This window comes from Plectropomus leopardus, chromosome 1 (genome assembly GCF_008729295.1).
Source record: "Plectropomus leopardus isolate mb chromosome 1, YSFRI_Pleo_2.0, whole genome shotgun sequence".
Classification (NCBI taxonomy): Eukaryota; Metazoa; Chordata; class Actinopteri; order Perciformes; family Serranidae; genus Plectropomus; species Plectropomus leopardus.
This window is the reverse complement of record NC_056463.1, coordinates 16639350-16659254: the sequence shown is the minus strand read 5'-3', so window position 1 is coordinate 16659254 and position 19905 is coordinate 16639350. Positions and strand designations below refer to the sequence as shown.

At 39.5% G+C, this 19905-nt stretch overlaps 1 protein-coding gene across 1 annotated transcript in view; it reads left to right on the top strand.

The window, feature by feature from the left end:
- Nucleotides 1-19905, top strand: part of fam189a1 (family with sequence similarity 189 member A1) — a 125504-nt gene that overhangs the window by 52756 nt on the left and 52843 nt on the right. The window contains exon 2 of the mRNA XM_042488884.1: nucleotides 2657-2713. Within this exon, the coding sequence (XP_042344818.1) occupies nucleotides 2657-2713 (57 nt within the window). The remainder of the gene's footprint in view (nucleotides 1-2656; nucleotides 2714-19905) is intronic.

Genomic DNA, 19905 nt, shown 5'->3' with positions numbered 1-19905 from the left:
CGCAGCACGCATAGACTAAAGTTGTTGTTGTGCCTCCACAAACCCCCACTGTAAAAATGAAGCCAAAATGTCCCTGATATGGCTGCTACTATACTGGTGATGTAATATGCAGCCAGCGTTTGCGCGGTTGTGATACCTACCGTCTCAAGCTCCCACCGTCTATCTTATTGCGAGCGGCGCCATTGAATGCGAGCACACAGCTGCCAGTCGTGATGTCAAACCCTCTTTTTGTAGCATCAAATAACTAATTAAAACCAAAATTATCAGAAAAACAAATACTAGAACAAACATCAGGGTGATAAGAACTGCTTAAAATGACATAAACTGTTTTGGGGAAAAATTTGTTTCACATGTACTTGAGTTTCAGTTTGGCCCGTGTTCCTGTCACTAACATTGAGGGAGCAGGGTTTATGACCTTTACTGCAGCCAGCCACCAGGAGGCAATTGTTGATGTTTTGGCTTCACTTTCGAGGACCTCTCATGTTGTCCATCTTTCAGTACAGCTTGTGGTTTAATACTAGGACCCTCATCACTGTGCTGCCACTGTTACACACACCGCTGTCGCTCAGGTTTGGGAAAGATAATGTTTTGGATTTAAATAAGTAATTAATGTTGGAGAAACACCACAGTTTGAAATGACCCCTTTGTTAAGGTTAGGGGACGATTGTAGCCATGATCAAAAGAAACCCACTTTGTGCTCTGTTGGGAATAATAGGCTTCAGTCCACTGTGACTTTTCACATTGTTATGTTGTTTAGAAAATGTATAGATTTATGGAATATGTCCCTCTAAAGCCCAAAGAAAACAGGTATATTGTACAGCTGCTGTCACAATAGTCACACTCATTTATTTTTGTGCATTATATCTCATTTTCTCTACTTTGCTTTTCTGTGATGCCTCCATACTTAAAGTAATAAAATAAATTGTTAAATAGCAATGATAGCAAGTACAAAGTGCAAAAAAAAAAAAAAAATACTGAAGTGTTTAAAAATGAAGATAAATAAGCCTGTGTGAACAAACTTTTCATCAGTTGTATCAGTTAATTTTTATGTAAAATCTGTCAGGTTTAAGAATTGCACCTATCAAAGAAAATCCAGTTTACTTGTCAGCAGTTCAGACAGACTGGGCAGATAACAGTCATAACAGGGTGGCACCTGGGGTGGCCAATCAGATTTCAGTGGCTTGTGCCACCCCAGGCCACTCTCTAGATACACCTCTGTTATCTTGGTTGTTCACTATCCAAACTGTGGCTTAATTATTAGTCTGAGCTTTCTAATGACATCTGTCAGTTTCAAAAGAAGGAAACAAATAAATGCGGGGACTTAACGGTCCACTTTCAGCAGTCTTCGTTATTCTTTTCAGTTGCTGGCAGCAGTCATATGTGTCGAGCAGTACATGCACAGTTTCCTGTGGTGGATCAAGTTGAGTGGGGAGTGAATCACACTTGTAAGAAGCTGGGAATGCATTAGAATAGCTTTTAAAAGCCTAACCAACTGTGAAAAGATGTGGCATCACACTTACGCACATTACAGTCCTCTGAAAAGCCCACTGCGTTCATTTTTCTGTAACCACTTCAAACTACACGACGGTGTTGTTCATTTGTTCCCAGCTGAAGGGAGAAGACTCAGTGGAAGAGCGAGCCTGTGAATGTATGATGAGCAGTTGACAAAGAAATCCACACAGAAACACTGGTGACAAATCTGACGGCAGATGGGCACAGAATTGCCAAACAAGAGCGACAGCTCCCACCTGATCTGTGTATTACTCAGCCCATCATGTAGATGATCTTCCCAATAAGAGTGCATTTGCCAGAGAAACCACAGAAGAAGTGAATCACATATTGAAAGTCTGTGTTTGTGTCAGAGGACAGCTGACTGAAGGACTTTAAATAGATGCAATGTTAATTGCTGCGTGTTTTTGTGTTGCTTCTGTGAATAATATAGGACAATAGTTGTTTATTACAACCTTGCTTAGTCTTTATACTCGTGGCCATTATTTAAGTAGGTAGTGATAATATTGTACTTGCTGAAGTAAATGTGGAGATCTAGGAACATGGCAACAGCACTACAATAAAATCATGGCCATGCAAGAAACCATCAGTTGATCATACAGCCTATAAACAAGCCAATAAATCAGATGTATGATGCAAACCTTTTAATTTGGAGGTAAAACCATAGAATCCCCAAATAATGAACAGAGCTACGGTGACGATACATGTTGGCTTGTGGACTCCCGTTTTGCAGCTTTGAGTTTAGCATTTCAGCTGTTGTCATCTTAGATTTTTGGAGCCATAAATGACCATATTTGGATGAGAGGTTGGTGCTGTATAGGGGTGAATCTGACTTATCGACTGTGATAATGCCTCGTACGACTTGTACTTAAAGCAGATATTCCCTTAATAATGCATAACTTTAAGTCTTGATGAAATGTAAATAGTGAGGTTTTATACTATGAAGTCTCACCTGACTGCTCATGTTTTTTTGTACCATAAAAATTATTTTCATATATCATGTTATGTCCCAGATCCAATCTACTATCTTTGTGATTTCCTTGGTGTTATGTTCGGCAGAACTTTCTCTTTAATATATCTTTGTTTTCACAACCTTATCAGCATCAGTCACCTCTTACAGCCTCTGTTTTTGGGTCTTGTCTCCCAGGTGCTGCTCTCTGGACTGATCGGAGTGGTTTCATGGAAGAGGCCGCTCTCTCTTGTGGTAAGTGTCCTCAGAACGCCCACACTCAGCTGCTAATCTGACTTTGAACAAAGCAATAATGCCCAAGAGGGAGATGTGACGTTGTATGAGACACTTACTTACATACTGAAACAGATGCTTTGTTTCTGTGCTGTTAGGATCACCATGTGTAGATTAGTACATGCATGAGAATACAAATCATGACAAAGCGTAAGACATCATCAGCAGCTGTGAGTGATTACCTGAGACGCTTTAGCAAACAACCTGCAATCCTCTCAACCTATAAATAGAATCCAAGCTGTCTTGTCAGTTTTTTGACACAAAGTGACAGAGTGCTGAAAAGTTTACACCTTGTTGCTGATCACACTTGTGATTTAGCAGCTGTAGAAACTGTAACTCTCACTTCAACTTTGGGGCATGTTAAAGTAAGTGTTAAAATCCCTGGATCACAGCTCCAGAGTTGTATGTTTTCACAGCCGCTGAACTGAAAACTACAAGGCCAAAGTCAGTTAAAAGTGTTTTCACTTTTTAACTGACTTTCAGTTTTCACTTCCTGCTCTGCTTACACAGAAGAAAAATCACTGAACTGTGTTACTTGTTCGGAATAGGATAGCCTTAGCTCACTAATTGCATTCGATTTGGACGTCTGATAGGATTTCACATTACTTTTTCCTCTCTTTTTGCATCTTTCATGGGTGAAAACAACATGAAAAAAGCTGGCACTGATTGTTATGCAATAGCTTCCTATTTCAATTGTCAGTGATGTTTGTGCATTTCCAAAAAACTGTTAATGTCCAAGTCTTGCTTAATGTTTAAAAGGTGCATCTCATCATGACGACACACAGAACTGGTTTTAAACAGACAAAGGCTGTGTATTGCAAACTGCAGTAAAAAACCCCAATTTGGAAAAAAATATTCGTATTGTTTTGTTTAGGTATAAATAATGCTATGAAAACCTGAATAACACCGGCATATCCCACATTTCTCAATCAGAAAATGTTGAATTCGTAAAAAAGCCTAATTCACAATATCTAAACGCAGTATGCTGTTTATATGACCTGCATCAAAATCTGAATCGTGTCCTTTCAGAATAATAGTGTAATATTAGTGTGCATGTAAACATAGCCAGTGTGGTACTTAATCTATGTTATTTCTCTGATGTTTGTCCTCTACCTGGTTGTCTTTTATTTCTTGTTTCCAAAACAACACTTTTGACATAATTGGATTTGTTTTACATTAGGGCATTTTAAATATTCTACATCCATGTGACCGGTCTACTGGGAGGCTGTGAATTACTCTGCAACTCTAACTAATCAAAGCACGTTTAAGCCCCGGCAACTCATGAATAAAACAAACAGCAGAGAAATAAGTGGGAAATATCAAAAGAAAACAATTGAAATTTGACCTATGATCCATATGCAACTCGGTTACTTTGTAGGTGTCCTGTTATTTTATTCCTTTGTATACACTTATGTTATAAATACTTTAGCATTCTTAAGTGCGGTTCTTATGAACTGTAAAAATTCGGGCCTAGAGCCCATATTTATCAAATGTCTTCGAATTACACTGAAGGATTCTCTACAGAACATAAAAACATAAAAATAAAACATAAAAACCTTTTTCACTGAGTGTAAGTAATATGCCACATTTAATAAGCTCCTCAATCATATTTACAGCAAATTGTAAGAGCAACTCCGAAGTGATCACATGATTAATCACATGCACGCTCTTAGCAAGAATAGTCAATCGGAGATGAGGATTAACCCTACGCCTGCCATATGTTCCCTTTTATATTAAAGTCCTTTAGGTATCTGGTGGCAATTAGCATGTGAAATTAACAGAAATCCATTAAGTCCCTTATAAATTCATTATATTAATGTAAAAATATAAAGGAATTTCTTTCCTATTCCAGTTTTGAGTAACTGTGCTGCTTTAAATCATGTATCAGTAATAAGGAGAATATAACACATTGACAGTTTAGACAATGAAGCTGCATGGAAAGTGTCTGCTCTAGTTGTTTGCACCTCTGACAAAAAAAAAACAAGTGAAAAAGACGCTGTATAACATCTTATCAAATGTTCAAATCAAATGCAAATAATATTCTATTATTTCTATTCTGAATCATATTCCTTCTGCTAATGTATTATTCATCAAACATGTCTCAGAAGGTGTCTGTTCAGCTCTGTTTCTGCACTGCAGACATCTAGGATCTATTCTTTACTCACGGAAGAGACATTGTTTAAATTTGAGAGCATTTTTAGGCCGTAAGGCACTCCATAAACAGTTTATATGACTTTGCACTGGTCACAGCTGTGGCGGGGGGGCACTAGGTTTTCGGGTTGTCTGTCTGTCCATCCATCCGTCCCATTCTTGTGAGCACGATATCTCAAAAACAACTTGAGGAAATTTCTTCAGCTCATATACAGTGATGAACACACAAGAATTTGGTGGTCAAAAGTTGAAGGTCAAGGTCACTGTGGCATCGGTGCATCTCATTCTCATAAACACGATCACAAAAGATGGCCTTGAGGAGATTTCCTCAAATTTCAAACGTCCACTTGGACTCACCGATGAACTGATTAGAATTTGGTGGTCACTGTGACCTCACAAAAAATTGATTTTGCAACTTGACTGCAGAGGTATACAACCATTTTATGGTAACTTTAGTTATTCTTCAGTTTGCTAGGAATAAATGTAATGCATTTTGCTTCTGATAAATAACCTAACTAACAGTTTTGGTAAATACAGGCCCTGATCTTGCAAGCATGCTTCATCTAAGTGGTGAAATGTTTCCTTTCTAACACTTCCAGGGAGTCATTTCTTCACCACAACAGCACCTGAAAACCTGTAATTGACTGTCATGTAGTGCATGTTGTAGCCCACACTCCCCTTACCTGACTGTGATACATATGTCTAACATAAATTGGTCTTTTTCCCCCTCCTTTTAACTACAAAAGACTAACAGTTATTATAGTTTATCTGATACTAAAAATGATTTCTGACTACATATCCTTCGGTCTCTCTGTCCATTAAAGATCAGGATCTGGGTGCAGCACAAATAAGCCCCTGCCCGATTCTATTTCATGCTCTCTTAATGCCATAAATAATCTCATCTCATTTCTGCTGCTTCACCACATCATAGTTATATCACTTGTCCCGCTCCCTTTAGTTTTATCACCTTGCTTCCCAGCTACACATATATCTGCATTCTCTCCATTCACACTCCCCTCCCCCTCGTCCTGCCTCTACCTTTGTGTAATGTTAGACCAGAGAAAGAGATCTGAATCATCTCTGCTCTTGTGGATCAAAGAAATATCCCATCATCGGAGGTGTGAGGAGATATTGGTCAAACGTTGTGCACTGTAAAATCCTATTACCTCTTTTTCCTTGAAAAGAACAACTATTTTCACCAGAATAGTTTTTGTGTGCTAGAAGACAGAGAGTCTGTGGCCACTACCTCCTGTCTGTAGAGGTCTGTAAGGTAATATCTGGTTTTTGTGGTGTTTAGTCCTGACAGTCAGGCTTCTCCATTTCTGGCCTCGACCCAGTGTTGAATGGCAGGTGACTAATACACCGGCTGGACGCTTTCAGGCCTGGCAACACTGCACCAACCCATCTGCCAACTGTGGGTGGCCGTGCTCTGCATCGTGATTCATAATAACTGGAGTTTCTCCAAACCGTTCACTGTTAAAGACTTGCTTTTCTTTGCTGACTTATTTGAGGTCTCGTAATGATAAAATATGGTCCAGGGGCTAATTGGCACTTTAGGATTCCACCATGTTAACTACATTTAGAGCTGAAAAAATACTCTGTCAGTTCACAGAGGATTAATCTGCAACTATTTTGAAAGTATATTAGTTTTTCAGGTGTGTGGATAGGGTTTTTATTTTAATTTTATGGCACTGTTAAAATATTATTTTTTTGGTTTTAAACAGTTGGTTGGACAAAACAAGCAAATTAGGTAGATCACTTAATGGAATAGTTTATCACTTTTTAAAATCTATTCATTCACTTTCTTCAAACAGGGTCAGATGAAAAGATGTATACACTCCTATCTGTCTGTTCAGTATGTAGCTGGAGCAGGCAGCCAGTTAGCTTAGCTTAGCACAAAGACTGGAAACGGGGGGAAACAACTAGCCTGACTGTCCAAAGGTAAAAAAATCAAATCTGCTGTCCAGACCGACTTAAGCTCAATAATTAATGTCTTGTTTGTTTGTTTGTGTAAATGTATAAACAACACATTGTAGGTGTTATGTGCAGACTATTTCTTGGCCCAGTGCAGTGATTTCCTTGAGTCAACACTGGTTGCCTAGCAACCATATGGTGATGACAAGCATCCAGTCTTTATTGCTTCCTTAAAATGAGGTTTTGCTTTCTGTGTTCACAAGAAGAGTCTATATGAACAAGGCCCTTTTGTGATATTTACACACTTTTCTGAAAGCTCATGAGTCAAAACATGTTTGCTGATGTTTTTGGAAATGGCGGAAACAATTAACGTTAATTTTTGGTTGGTTGGAAAGTTAATGCATTGTAATTTTAGTAGGGCTGCCCTTTGAAAGTCGGACACTAGTCAGTGGGCAGTGTAGTGTGTAGTGTGCTTCTGGGGGACATTTTGGTCCCCAGATTTGCTGTGGAGTGAGTGCTCTTGACTTTTATGCTACTCTTTGTTACAAGCAGCTGCATGCATGATGCAGCATCCCAGAGGAGGAGGAGACTGCACCTATGGCTCAGAAAAAACATTATCTTCTCTCTTCTGCTCAGAAGTGGTGAATTTTCAGCTTGCAGCAAATTAATCCGACACAGTCTCTGGCTTTTGTTTGATATTTAGTGTTGGCAAAAAATATGCAATATCCGATCTGCCATTTGTACAGTTAACTTAAATGCCTCTGTCACACTAAATGTCCCACTTGACCCATTCAAACTTTCAAACTTTATTTTAGTATCGAATGGCCAAATCTGATTCAACTGGCATAATTCTGAGATGGGAATAGCCCCAAATTTTAGTGATATTGTTCTTTGTAATTTTATACTCGAGGAAATTGTTTACATTCCAGATGGCCTCATCTTTTTAGTGCTGTAATTATGCCTTGGCATTTCCTAGATTACACAGCCTGCTCAAGAGCAGGGATGGAAGTAACTTATTACATTTACTCTCATTTCTGTAATAACGTCGCATTTGTGTGTTCTTGAACTTTTTTGAGTGCTTTTAAAAATCGATACTCATACTTAAGTACTTTTTATCACAAGTATTGCACTTTAAGTATTGCCGAAAAAACAAAAGCAATAAACAGTGTAAAAATGTAACAAAAGCAATGAAATAATCAGCAGCTGCGTGTGTGGCTGTAGGAGAGCAGACTAACAGAGAGGAGATGCTGCACTCTCACTCTCAGAGCTGACGCTCTGAAAAGATATGTCGTAAATGTTTACATTCACAGACCGAGTGAAAGGGAATAGGAGGGGTGCAGAAAGCCAGTTACACCCAGATGGGAACACTGGGCCTAGTATTTAGGAAACTTTGCAACTGCACAACAGCACATAGCATTACTGTACCTTGGCATAGTTATAAAATGTTTCATCTACATTAATGAATAGCTCAATTAATACTCCACCCAGCGAGCTAACCAGTGACATAAGTCAAACACACCTACGATGTTGCGTTATGCCAGGTGCAGCCTATGTAAATCTGACTAACATGCTAAAGTGCTCACGTGGATCCACTAGTAGTTACTTTTTCTGAGGAACTTTAAGTGCGTGTGAGGACTTTCTGCATATTTTTGACAGTAATCCCTGAGCTTTAAGCTTAACATGTTGGAAAACTTTGAGGAGTGCAGTGGGACAGAGAGACTGAGTGGACTGGTTATAGTGGGACAAAAAGGCTGATTTGAGAAACAAATTTGCTGATTTGCCTGCAGTCTGAACGTAGCCTCGGAGAGACAGATGTGAGCTATAAATAGAAAAGGTGAGACAGGATTTGGTTCTGACACATTGCAGTCAAGTCAGCGTATGACACTGGCTTTCAAACATCCAGTCTCCAACCACCCAAACACTGCATTCAGAGTGGAAAAACAGGCACGCTACTGTTAGGAGAGAAGATGTGCTGAATATGAAATTCAGTCCACCTGCAAACTTTTCCTTGTAAACTTCACATCAAAGACATATTGGTATATTGTGCTCAGTAGAAGCAGAAAACACACTGTGTCCATGTTTGAAGGAAATCCTCCCCTGCCACCTTATCTAAAAAAGCTAATAAACATTGTAGTTTTCTATCCAGTCAAGTCTGCTGCATTAATGCCGCAGCAGATTTACTCCATATCACTCGCAGGCAGGAGAAAGACAAGACTACCTGCAGTCTTGTGCTGTTTGTGACTGTGATGGATTATGTGTTTAGAGAGAGACAGAAAGACAGAGAGAGTTAGAGGGCATTAAGTCCTTGTTTGCCCTGTCGGGGAACAAGACGGAGATAGTCTGCAGTGTAGAGTATTTGTCTCAGGAAGCCGCAACTGCTGTTGCTTTGTTGTTACTAGTTTGAAGTGTAAGTATGTTTGCCACAGTACATTCAAAGCATGCCTTTTAATACTTCCATATATGTATTTAATGTACAGTTAGTTCCATTTTTAATCTTATGTGACTGGCACAGTTGATTAAAATGTTGGCATGCTACATTTCTGCAAAACCAAAAATCTGTTACATTTGCATGTTTCATATGAATCAAATCAAAGTGCAGTGTTGAACATGGATGATTTTTACTGACCCATTCCCACTTTTTTAGCAGCTTATGTGCCACCACAGGTGGATTTTATTTTTATTCAAAACATGTTCTTTTCGTAACCATAACCAAGTAATATATTACGTATCCTTGGTTTGCAGAAATGTACAATGCAATCATTTTTTCTGGCGTTTGGATTGACCAGACAATCATCCTGACTTGCATCACTTTTGAACAGTGTATTTTCTCTCATGGCAACAGTTACGTGACAACATGGATAGAGTCAGGAGGCAGTTAGTTTAGCTTAGCCTGGTTCTGCCCAAAATACACAAACCAACACGTCTAAATAAACTTGTAATATGTTTTATCTAATTTTTTTAAATCCACATGCAAACAGATTATTTTTAACACAAGTTGTCTTTTTAAAGTAGGTATAATTTCTTTGGGTACATTAGCCATGTTCATTCACTACCTGGAGTCTCTGATAGTTACCTGGCAACCTCATGTTGATCACAAGACTGGAGCTGCAACTAAAATCAATCTCTTGTTCAATTTCACAGGACTCGCTGTGTAACAAACACTCAATAGTTTATAATATAGTAAGCAATACAATGAATTGAGATTTTGAAAAGATGAACTGTCATCAGGTGGTTTCACAACTGTAATTCTAAAACATCGTCATTATAAAGTACCTACATTTTACGATCAAATTAAATGGTAGAGGGTAAATGTAGTGTTGTAATGCTAAATACTAGATAGTGATTTCAAACAACACTTGTTGTAGCTCTAATGCACAGACCTGAGGGCGTAATTTATCTATCAAACTCTCAGCAAATTTCCTAAATGCTGAACTAATACTATATGTAGATATCCATGTAGCTGTCTCATTCATAAAACGACAGTGATGTTTATAATGAACTGACCTGATACCTCTCCAGGCTGAAGTGGGGGGGGGGGGTTTAAATAATGGAGAGGCCCAGCGGTCTCGAGGTGAAACGGTCACTGCACTCGTGAGGTGTCAGGCAGTGAGAGACTAACATGTGTGGCTACTTCACATTCATGTTTCCACAGGGATGTGAGTGCAAGTTGTCCTTTAGTGTTAGAGCAGGGCGGTGTAGCTGAACCATGTTCTGAATGTCACACAGTGTTTCTCTGCACCGCTGACTACGTTTGCATGAATGGTGACTGTTGAGTTTATTCTAAACAGGAAGGTGTTTTTGATAAAGCTGTTCCAATGGCCAATATAAATATATTCTTGTTATAAGACATAGAAAAATGAATGATTAAAATTGCTTTTGTTTTCTGTTACATTGCTACTGAGGTTTACTCATCATTCAAATTGTCATTTCTACCAGGTGTAAGCCTGGAGGGGATCATGCGTTTGGCGATGTGTGTGCATGTGTGTTTGTATTAGTCTATCTAATCTCACAAGTTACTGGACCAATCAGCCTAATATATTATGTGTGAACATTTAGTGAGTGTATGCTGAAGACCACTTGTAGTTGCTGTGATTCACAATTGTTAAAAACCTGTTTTATTGCATATTTATGTTGTCATCGACTGCTGACTCCTCACTCCTTTTCAACCAGCCGATAGGGGCTGCAAGTTATCTGGAAACTGTCTCGGCTAAGTCTTAATGTCTGTTGCAGGCCATATCATTGTGGCTCGAAAATGTATATCCATAAGAAAAGTTCTATCCCATTTTGAACTGGAGCATGTGCAGATTAATTTCATATCTGTTATGTTATGATACACTAAATTTAAGCACGATACAAAAAGAATAAATCACCATTTTTGTGATCTTGCCACCATCATGACTGTGAGGGAGCCAGGAGGTACAAGTCCTATGTGTGGACCAGCTGCTACCTGGTGTTGATCCCACCTCCAGACAGTGTCAAACCACACCAGGAGAGTTTCAGAAGTGCAGCGTTTTACCTGCTCGATTTTGTAGAATTGCAGATTTTGATGATTTGGTCATTTTTCCTTGATATTTGTCCTTCTATCATAAGATAGCAGGCTTTGTTGTGCTATAGCCTACAGACAAAGTTAATACCATTCAAAGTACAGATAAGAATGACATAAATCAAAGATTTCTGGCTGTTTTTCTAATTAAAAAAACATTCATCCTCCTAAACTGCATCTTCTGAATGCACTGTGGTGTGCCTGCTGAAATTAAAAGAGACGTCTTGAGTTACCACGATCAGCTCAGGCAGCCAAAACGAGGCCACCTGGCTGAGATCCGCACTCTACTGAGCGCACTTTCTAGTTTAAAAAATTATCTGAGGCACACATTTTTGCCAGGGTAGCGGAGTGGCTGTATGGCAGTCTGTTGGTCAATCCACCACTTTGCTTCAGACTGAAATCAGTAACTGTTGCATGGTTTGCCATGTAATTTGGTAGGCATTCATGGTTTGCAGAGGATGAATCCTCCTGATGTTTCCTCTAGGGCCTTGTTTTTTCAGAGAACATGTTAGAGCATCTTAACATGCTGACACATTCTGCTCTATTGTTGTTTTTGCTCTTATTTACAGTATTGTCTCAATCAGGTTGCTGTAATTTTGGAATATTACAGACTATGTAAATGTATCTCTAAGTGGAAGCCAAACTACCAGCTGGTTGGAGCTTTTGCAACACAGGAAATATACTCTCTGTATAACCTTTGAGACGTGTTTCATTTTGCTTTGCATTACTGTCAGAAAATGAATTCAAGTTCATGCCTGCTCTTGCCTTCCGCTATAATGCATTAATCAGCCGAGCTACAAAGGTTTATCTCGATGCCAGTGAGTGCTCGACCTATATGGTACGCCCCGAGAATATTAAAGCTTCATCTCTGCTGGGGAAATCTCTACTCAGTGCTGGCCTCTTTTGCTCATTTTTTTTCAGTGGAAATGAGAGAATGGTGCACGTTCCCACGGGAGGTTCAAGCTAAGCATGTTTTCAGCTCCCATAACACTGTGGACTCTTTTAATTATTGCAATAGCCATGACCAGCTCTGCTTGAACAGAGAACTGCTGTTTGAAACAAGTCCAGAAGTTGGAGAGGGCACACGTTTCATCACCTCGGTGTGGTGTCAATTTCAGAGTGACAGGTTGGACCTGGAGCATGTTTCTGGCCTGATCCGAGGGAAATGTTCATCCCTCTGCTGCCTGCTGGTACAGGCCTCGGACACTGAAAACAATCGTTCATGTTTGATCATTAAAGATTAGAGGCTGTCAGCATGTTCTGCCACCTCTGTGTGTCTGACGCCGTTTATCAATGTCATCTCCTACTAGAGACATAAACACACACAAGCAGTATTGTACATAGTTACTGATGAGGACTTTGAGGTCATGTCCTCTGTATTTTTTCTCAGATTTTTGTGGGACACATTGCTTGCATTAGGAACTTGTCGGGTTTTTGGTTTTGTTTTTTCGGTGCACATGTTAACACACTGCAAGGTAAGCAGGGCTGCTCAGGCTCATATCAGCTGCTGCTCAGCTGCCCACATCTAGAGAAACGGAGGCTTACTATTTTTCTGAGTGACGCACACCGCTTTCAGTAAAAATAGCCCGTGAACATGGAGTTTTAATGGTCATACTGTTTACCCCCTTTTACTATAGTTGCAAAGTCTAGACCTGTCACAGACATGTAGAAATACAAGTGTGTGTTTTACTCAACATTTTTTGTCTCTGTTTCCACATAAAAGCCTTCTGACAATGTTTCTGTCAACAGAATCCCCTCAATTGTTAAAACAAGGCTTTTTTTAGGGAATTCTTGCAGGGCTGTGTTGCTTGACAACACAGTGGCTTGCATGGCTTCATAAATGAATGGAGTTTGTGCTTTTAATTGTGGAAATACAGCAGTCACAGCAGCAGGCAGCTCTGCAGCAGCGTTGCAGCAAAGATGCTGTCAGTGCGAACACCACAAGTGTGCAAGATGCAGCAGTTCAGCAAAGTTGTTGTCACATGCAGCTCACGCATGCAGTGTGTCCAAGGTATGAGGGATTTACATTCTGTGGGATATTTTGCAGTATACAGTTGGATATGTGACAGTACAGCATATTTATCACTGTGTAAGTTCAACAACTTTTAGGCAAATCTATCAATCAGTGTTAAAACACTGTTTAAAACTTTGCAAACAAAAGCACAATCATACACGTTATCACTAAAGAATCAGTAACACAAATGTACACTCCCCACCAGTCTCATAACAATCCAGTCTCCTTCAAGCAATTGTTAGATTGTGGTACTTTCAAGAACAAATTTCCTCTAAACATGCAAACACAGGGTATTTTCTAACTTGGAAATGTGCTGCAGCATTTGTCAGATTACAGCTCGTATAGTCACCAAGGCAACCCTCAGGCAAAGACTTATGCACACAGGGAAACAGTTTTGCCTCAAGTGTGAAGAGTCCCAAAATAGTGCCTGTATGTTACAGTGAGACTCACAGCTTTAGAGAGAAACCTGGGAAGATATAGAATGTATTGATCATCAATGTATAATGACAAACAAGATAATTTATTTAGAGTTTTCTTAAACATGAACCAGTGGTGTAATGCAACGAAGCACATTTACTCAAGTACTGTACTTAATATAAATTTGAGCTACATCTGGTATGGTAGGAAATTAGTTTCCTGTCATGCAGGCTCTTATTGGTATCAGATTATTTTAGTAAATCTTTATCATGTGTTGGGTCCTATTTGTTTACATGTTTCCTGTCATTTATCCACTAAAGGAAAAATTACTTAAAACTAAACTGTAATGCAATATTTTTGCCATGCATTTACGTTTATTATGTTTGTTTGTTTATTGTTTGTCTTCTTGTTTTGATTTTCATAATAACACAACATGTGAATAAATACGCCTTCAGCTTTCTTTAAAGCATCATGGTTTCAACAATTCATAACTGATAAAATATGTGGTTGTTGTCATGCATTGTTTATACATATACCTCAAAAAAGTAATGCCTGGGATTTCAAATACAACCCAAATAATAACGAGCCAGTAACTCAAATGTAACCAGTCTAATCATGAAGGCTGCAATCACATAATGAATGCACTGACAAGAGAAAAGAAGGAGGAAGTAGAAAGAGAGAAAAGTCCACAGACAGAAGCATGTTGGGGTGACGGATAGGTGAAACAAACACCAAACTTTCCCCCCAGAAGACCGGCGTCCATGTCCGGTTTGAAACCAAATTAACTACAAGTTATTTGAAGGTATATCATCATGTTATGTTGTGTATATAACTTTACGTTATATACGTAACAGGAGGAGGACCACCCATGACTCTTTTCTTAAACTTACCCTATGTAACAACTTCCAACCATGATTTTCTTCCTTTAGACCTAACCTGTGCAGCTTTACTTTCCTTAACCTAATCTATGTAGTATGTAATGTGACAACACCTAACCATGACTGTTTTCCTTAACCAAGCCTAATCGGTAGGAGCACTATTTCATTTGGTATTAATTTGTTAGATATCGTACAAACCACTGTGTGTGCATTTTTATAAGGTGTAACATGAACTGTCATATAAGGCAGTGGTTCTGGTGGGTCCGGGTCCAAAAGTGGGTCGCAGGTCCATTTAGAATGGACCAGGCGTGACTTAAAAAGTGTGTCAAGTTTGTCGAAAACAAATTTTATTTTGAAGTAGGCCTATAGTTCATTTCTGGCACAGAGTTTTCATTTTGAAGTGCAGTTTCCTGCTTTTCTGCAACTATTTTATTGCCCTGTTCTTGGTTTTATTTGGCCTATTAACATGCTGTGCCTATGCAGCGTTTTTGGCCCCTGTTTTGAAGCATTAAGATGCACTTTTTTGGTGGCAGTGCTATTTATTACTAAGTTTAAGTAACTGCACTTTATTCTTGCAATATGCTTTATTTTCAACTTATCTTATGTGTGGACCTTGAACTAATACCTTACCTGTGTTAAGACTGGATGGGAACCACTGGTATACTGTATGGGTACATTGAAAAATGCACAACCAGCTGTATGGTGTTTTATAATGAGCCTTAAAACAATAATTTGTAAGTTATAATTGGTTTGGGAGGTTCCATGAAAATGTATAGAAACAAATGTATTGTATTCAAAATTCAGCCTGTAGAGAAAAGGATACTTAATGACTAATTGTGGCAGAAATGCTGGAAGACTGTGGATCTAACTGGCCGGTTGTGGAGAATTATTAGTGGTGTGTGAGGCGTGCCAGGACATGTTGGCCCTCCTACAGCTTAATTTAACAAGTGTGTGTGTGTGTGTGTGTGTGTGTGTGTGTGTGTGTGTGTGTGTGTGTGTGTGTGTGTGTGTGTGTGTGTGCGTGCGTGTGCGTGTGCGTGCGTGTGCCTGTGCCTGTTTATCTTAGATCCGCATGTGTGTGATTTACAGGACCATTTCAGTGACATGCGGATGGCTAAAGATTTCCCGGGGATAAATCTGAGTCCAGGGCGCATCTGTTCAGCTGCTGCCTACTTAAAGCACACACACACACACACACACACACAGCTCATGCCCACCACATGGTCAAAAGGGCAGCAGCTTTCCTCTTTTTTTAACAACCAAGACACAGATACATGCTTCAAGCATCTCTACATATCTAGCTAACGACGTACACAAATCACAGACAGCACATGATAACCGTAGATTTTCCATTACCATCACATAACTACAGTATAAGGCTGGCAGGACACTGGTGAAAGGGTTTATGAGGTGCTCTCTGTGACAGCCTGTGACCCTGACAGGCCATAAATATTACTGCAGCTGATGAAAGAGGGAGGAGGAGAGAGAGAGAGAGAGATGGCACGCTGACTGATTGCGACGAGCAAAAAGATATCTACGCTGGCAGAATAAAGATTTATGTTCAGACAACACAACAACAGAAAAATCAAAGCAACACAGTTTGTAAGTGCCATTTTTTATCATTCAATTAATGAAATATTAAAAGACTGTCCATCACCCCAGTAAAGGCGGAGACAGTGGCTCTTTCCAACCCAGTTTCACCCTTCAATAGTTGAGCATTTTTCATACAGACCTAAATGGACAAATTAATCCTGTAATTAGGAGTGAATAGTCCATTAGCAGTCTCTGTTGCTGGCTCCAGCAGAGGTTTGTGTGTATTTTTTTCTGAGCTGTAAGTGGTTTAACTTATTGCTTTGGACCCCTGGTTTTTGGCCCCAGACAGACAATGTTGGACTCCTCCTTAATCCTAAATCATTTTGATGTCTTCCTCCCGTTTCTGTTGGCTAATTCAGTGAAAGCACACAGTCAATTTAATCTTTTGCGACTTCCACAAATCTCACTGAAAGAAAATTACAACTGTTGGACACAGTGCTTGGTGTAGACAGATAGGAATTAGATGTTTTTCAGGTCAAGGACCCCTTTGCTCAAATTGAGATGGAGCAGCTCCCCCCTACTACAAATATTGTTTAAAATTGAAATGCACTTGAGATAGGCTAATTATCCGAACATTTTCTTCTCTCATTTGCACTTGCCTGCAGTTGCTTAGTCAGCAGCAGTTGTGTCATGGCTGCATTCATGCAGAGGGTTCCTCACCCACTTATGCACTTTCTCTTGTGGTTTCTAAGGTGGACAGTAGGCTACGTTACGGTCTCTTTTTCAAAAAGTTACAAAATGATCCATTGTAACTGGGCTTTGGCTGTATGATAGTATTTCGGTCTACCAGGGTATTTGGAAATACCGAGGTATGTTTTAAATAGCATCTTAAATTCAGGCACTATTCTTTTTTTATTAATCTCATTGTATGCAGTGCACAGCATGCACCACAGGAGCTCATTCTCCAGTCTCTACTGATTGAGCAGGCAGCTGAGCTGAGAGACACTGCAACACCTAGTGGTGGAGGGATAAGTTGTACAGTAGGATAAGTGTGCAGTAGTATTTCTCTGTTTAATAAGGAAAATAGGTGTGACAATATAACTTTTCTGTGGGTTTCTATTTTATATTTATTAATCTGAAAAGCTGAAAGTAAATAGCGCATTTGCTATTGGGGGGTGGGTTTGGGTGGGGTAGGTGTTAGCTCCGCACAGTTATACCATCATATAACACATAGCCCGGTAAAAGTTAGGAAATATTACATACTGCCTAATTGTGACTCACAAGAATGTCTGTATACTTGAAATAATAATACTGAACAGCCAGTGTGTTTCAATAGTGCATAAATTTGAACTAACTAGTTCAAGCTAACTTGTTCACAGTGACTTTACATTAACTAGCCCTAATTATTGCACAAGGATTCATGGGTAACAGTTACCCTGAATAGAGGACCCCAGGAATGATTCAACTCGTAAATAAGTTAGCATTTCATTTTTACAGCCTTGTTGCAGTGGCCAGCATTCAAACATGTGGTGTAGTTCATTTATAGCCTAACAAAGGGTTTTTACTTCTGGCAGTTGCACTTAGGCCTCAAAAGTTATAAAAGTTATAAAAGTATTTGTTTGTGAAGATTATCTTGCTAAATCAAATGTGTAACTATCATAAATGTTTGTTTACAGCAACAGTCCAAAATTCAATGGATCCTCTTGACTCTTTGATGTAGGATCCCGGGGGACGCTAATTTTCCTTTCAGCCTACTAAAGTTATCCCCCACATGCTGTCTACTGTAAATTAAATGTTGTTGTTTTTTTGTTTTTGCATAGGCATCTTTACTGTTTGATTTATACAAAACCTAAATTAAAGCTTAAATCAAACTATTAAACAAAAATTTGCCCCCCCCAGTAGTTACTCTGAGACCTCCTTTGTTGTTGTGAACCCCCTGTTGAAAACCTAGGAGTTAGACACAAGCTACATGACGTCAGGGTGTATTTTTGAAATCTCTCTTACTTAGATGTTTGTGAAAACAAACAAGGGATGTACTCCAGTTTAGAGTATACACCCACCACTATCATGCCCTCTGAGGCTAGAATTGAATCCTTAATTCATGAATAGCTTATGAGAAACAGAAGCACAATAATAAGAAACAGCAGGCTTTTATTCTTCAGCGGTTTGGTTGTCTTTTGATCGTAATGATCCCACAGCGGATTATTTATTGTGGTGATGTTTATAGTACGATGCAAATATAAATGCAGAAGTGGGTGGCAGCATGAGTGTACGGCTGTGCACATGTGTGAAAATTAGTTTGCAGTGGGATTTGTATTTTGTGCACATGTTGAAGCGTGAATATCATGAAAAGATGATGATTACTGTGGCTTTGTGTTTTTCACTGAGCAGGAAGTAAACAAGAATGAGTATGGAAAGACATTAGCAAATATCAGCTTGAGAAAATGCTGTTGTCGGCTAGAAATGAGAGGCTGCTTTTGTCTGTCTCTGTCTGCAACCATTGTTTCAAAAATGACTGTAGACTGGTAAATCTGCTACCATTTAAACTACATGTATTTTTGGAGGAACTTAAATCTAAAGCACAGTCATGTTCCGGCCAGTGACTGCAGCACTGCATAAAGTGGGAGTGAGAATAACCATTAAAATGGTGAACCAACAGTGACAGAATATTGTGTCCTGGAATCATTACTGCAGGTAAATCCAACTCCAACTAGCCACAGGGTAGATTTATTTCCATAGTGTCACTTACCTGCCAAAACATATCATGAGTTCCTAAAACATCCTGTTTGTTATACACACTCACATAGAGGGATTTATTTACCGAAACGGATGAAGAAGAGAATAAAAAGACCATTTTTTTCTGCATATTATTATATGACTCAGTCTAGAATATGACTCAAAAATTTTAAAATGCCACAAGCACACAGACAAAACGATGCTTGTGCTGCTCTGTCAGCTATTGTTAAGCAGCACAAATAGGCTCCACTCTCCTCTCCCTCCTGTCACACTGGTGCCAATCTCTTTCTATAGCAAATGGTTAGAACTGTGTGTGACATTGCAGTGATTGTGTTTTGGGCAAATAGAGGCATTAGAGGCAGGGTCCACCAGTTTATTTTCCACAGTTGACTGAACAACTAGTGCTCTGTGGTCACTTGTCGGGGACTCGAGACGTAATTGTGGTTTGCAGACAATCATGTCAGCTATATTTCACAGCTGAGTGCGTTGATACTGCGGCACAGCCACTGCTTTACAGCCCTGGCAGGCCTGGCTTTTACAGTAGCTGCTGGAAAATCACACAGGACGTGGCAGCTGGGTACGGGGGACCACTTTTCACTTTGTGACCTTTTATGTCAGGAGGAAGCACATAAATGAAGTGAGGGATGGGACAGTATATTATACAACTATGCATCTCTGCTCTATTACTAGCAGCGTGCATATCACATTTACAATTTTAAGGCCCAAACACCGCAAACCAACATCAAAGAACTAGTGGCAATGAAAGCTGACTGTTGTGTTGCCTCTTGCCGCCTGTCTCAGTCAAAAAGTTGCACATCAACACACTGCAAAGTCTGCAGCCCTTGGCCAGCTTGCCCATATGTTCTGACTCTCCATATCAGCAGACGGCAGTAGTCTGTAGCCTTAAGAAAGGCAAAACTGAAGACGGATTCAAGATGCTATTTAGCACATTAACATAACATGATGC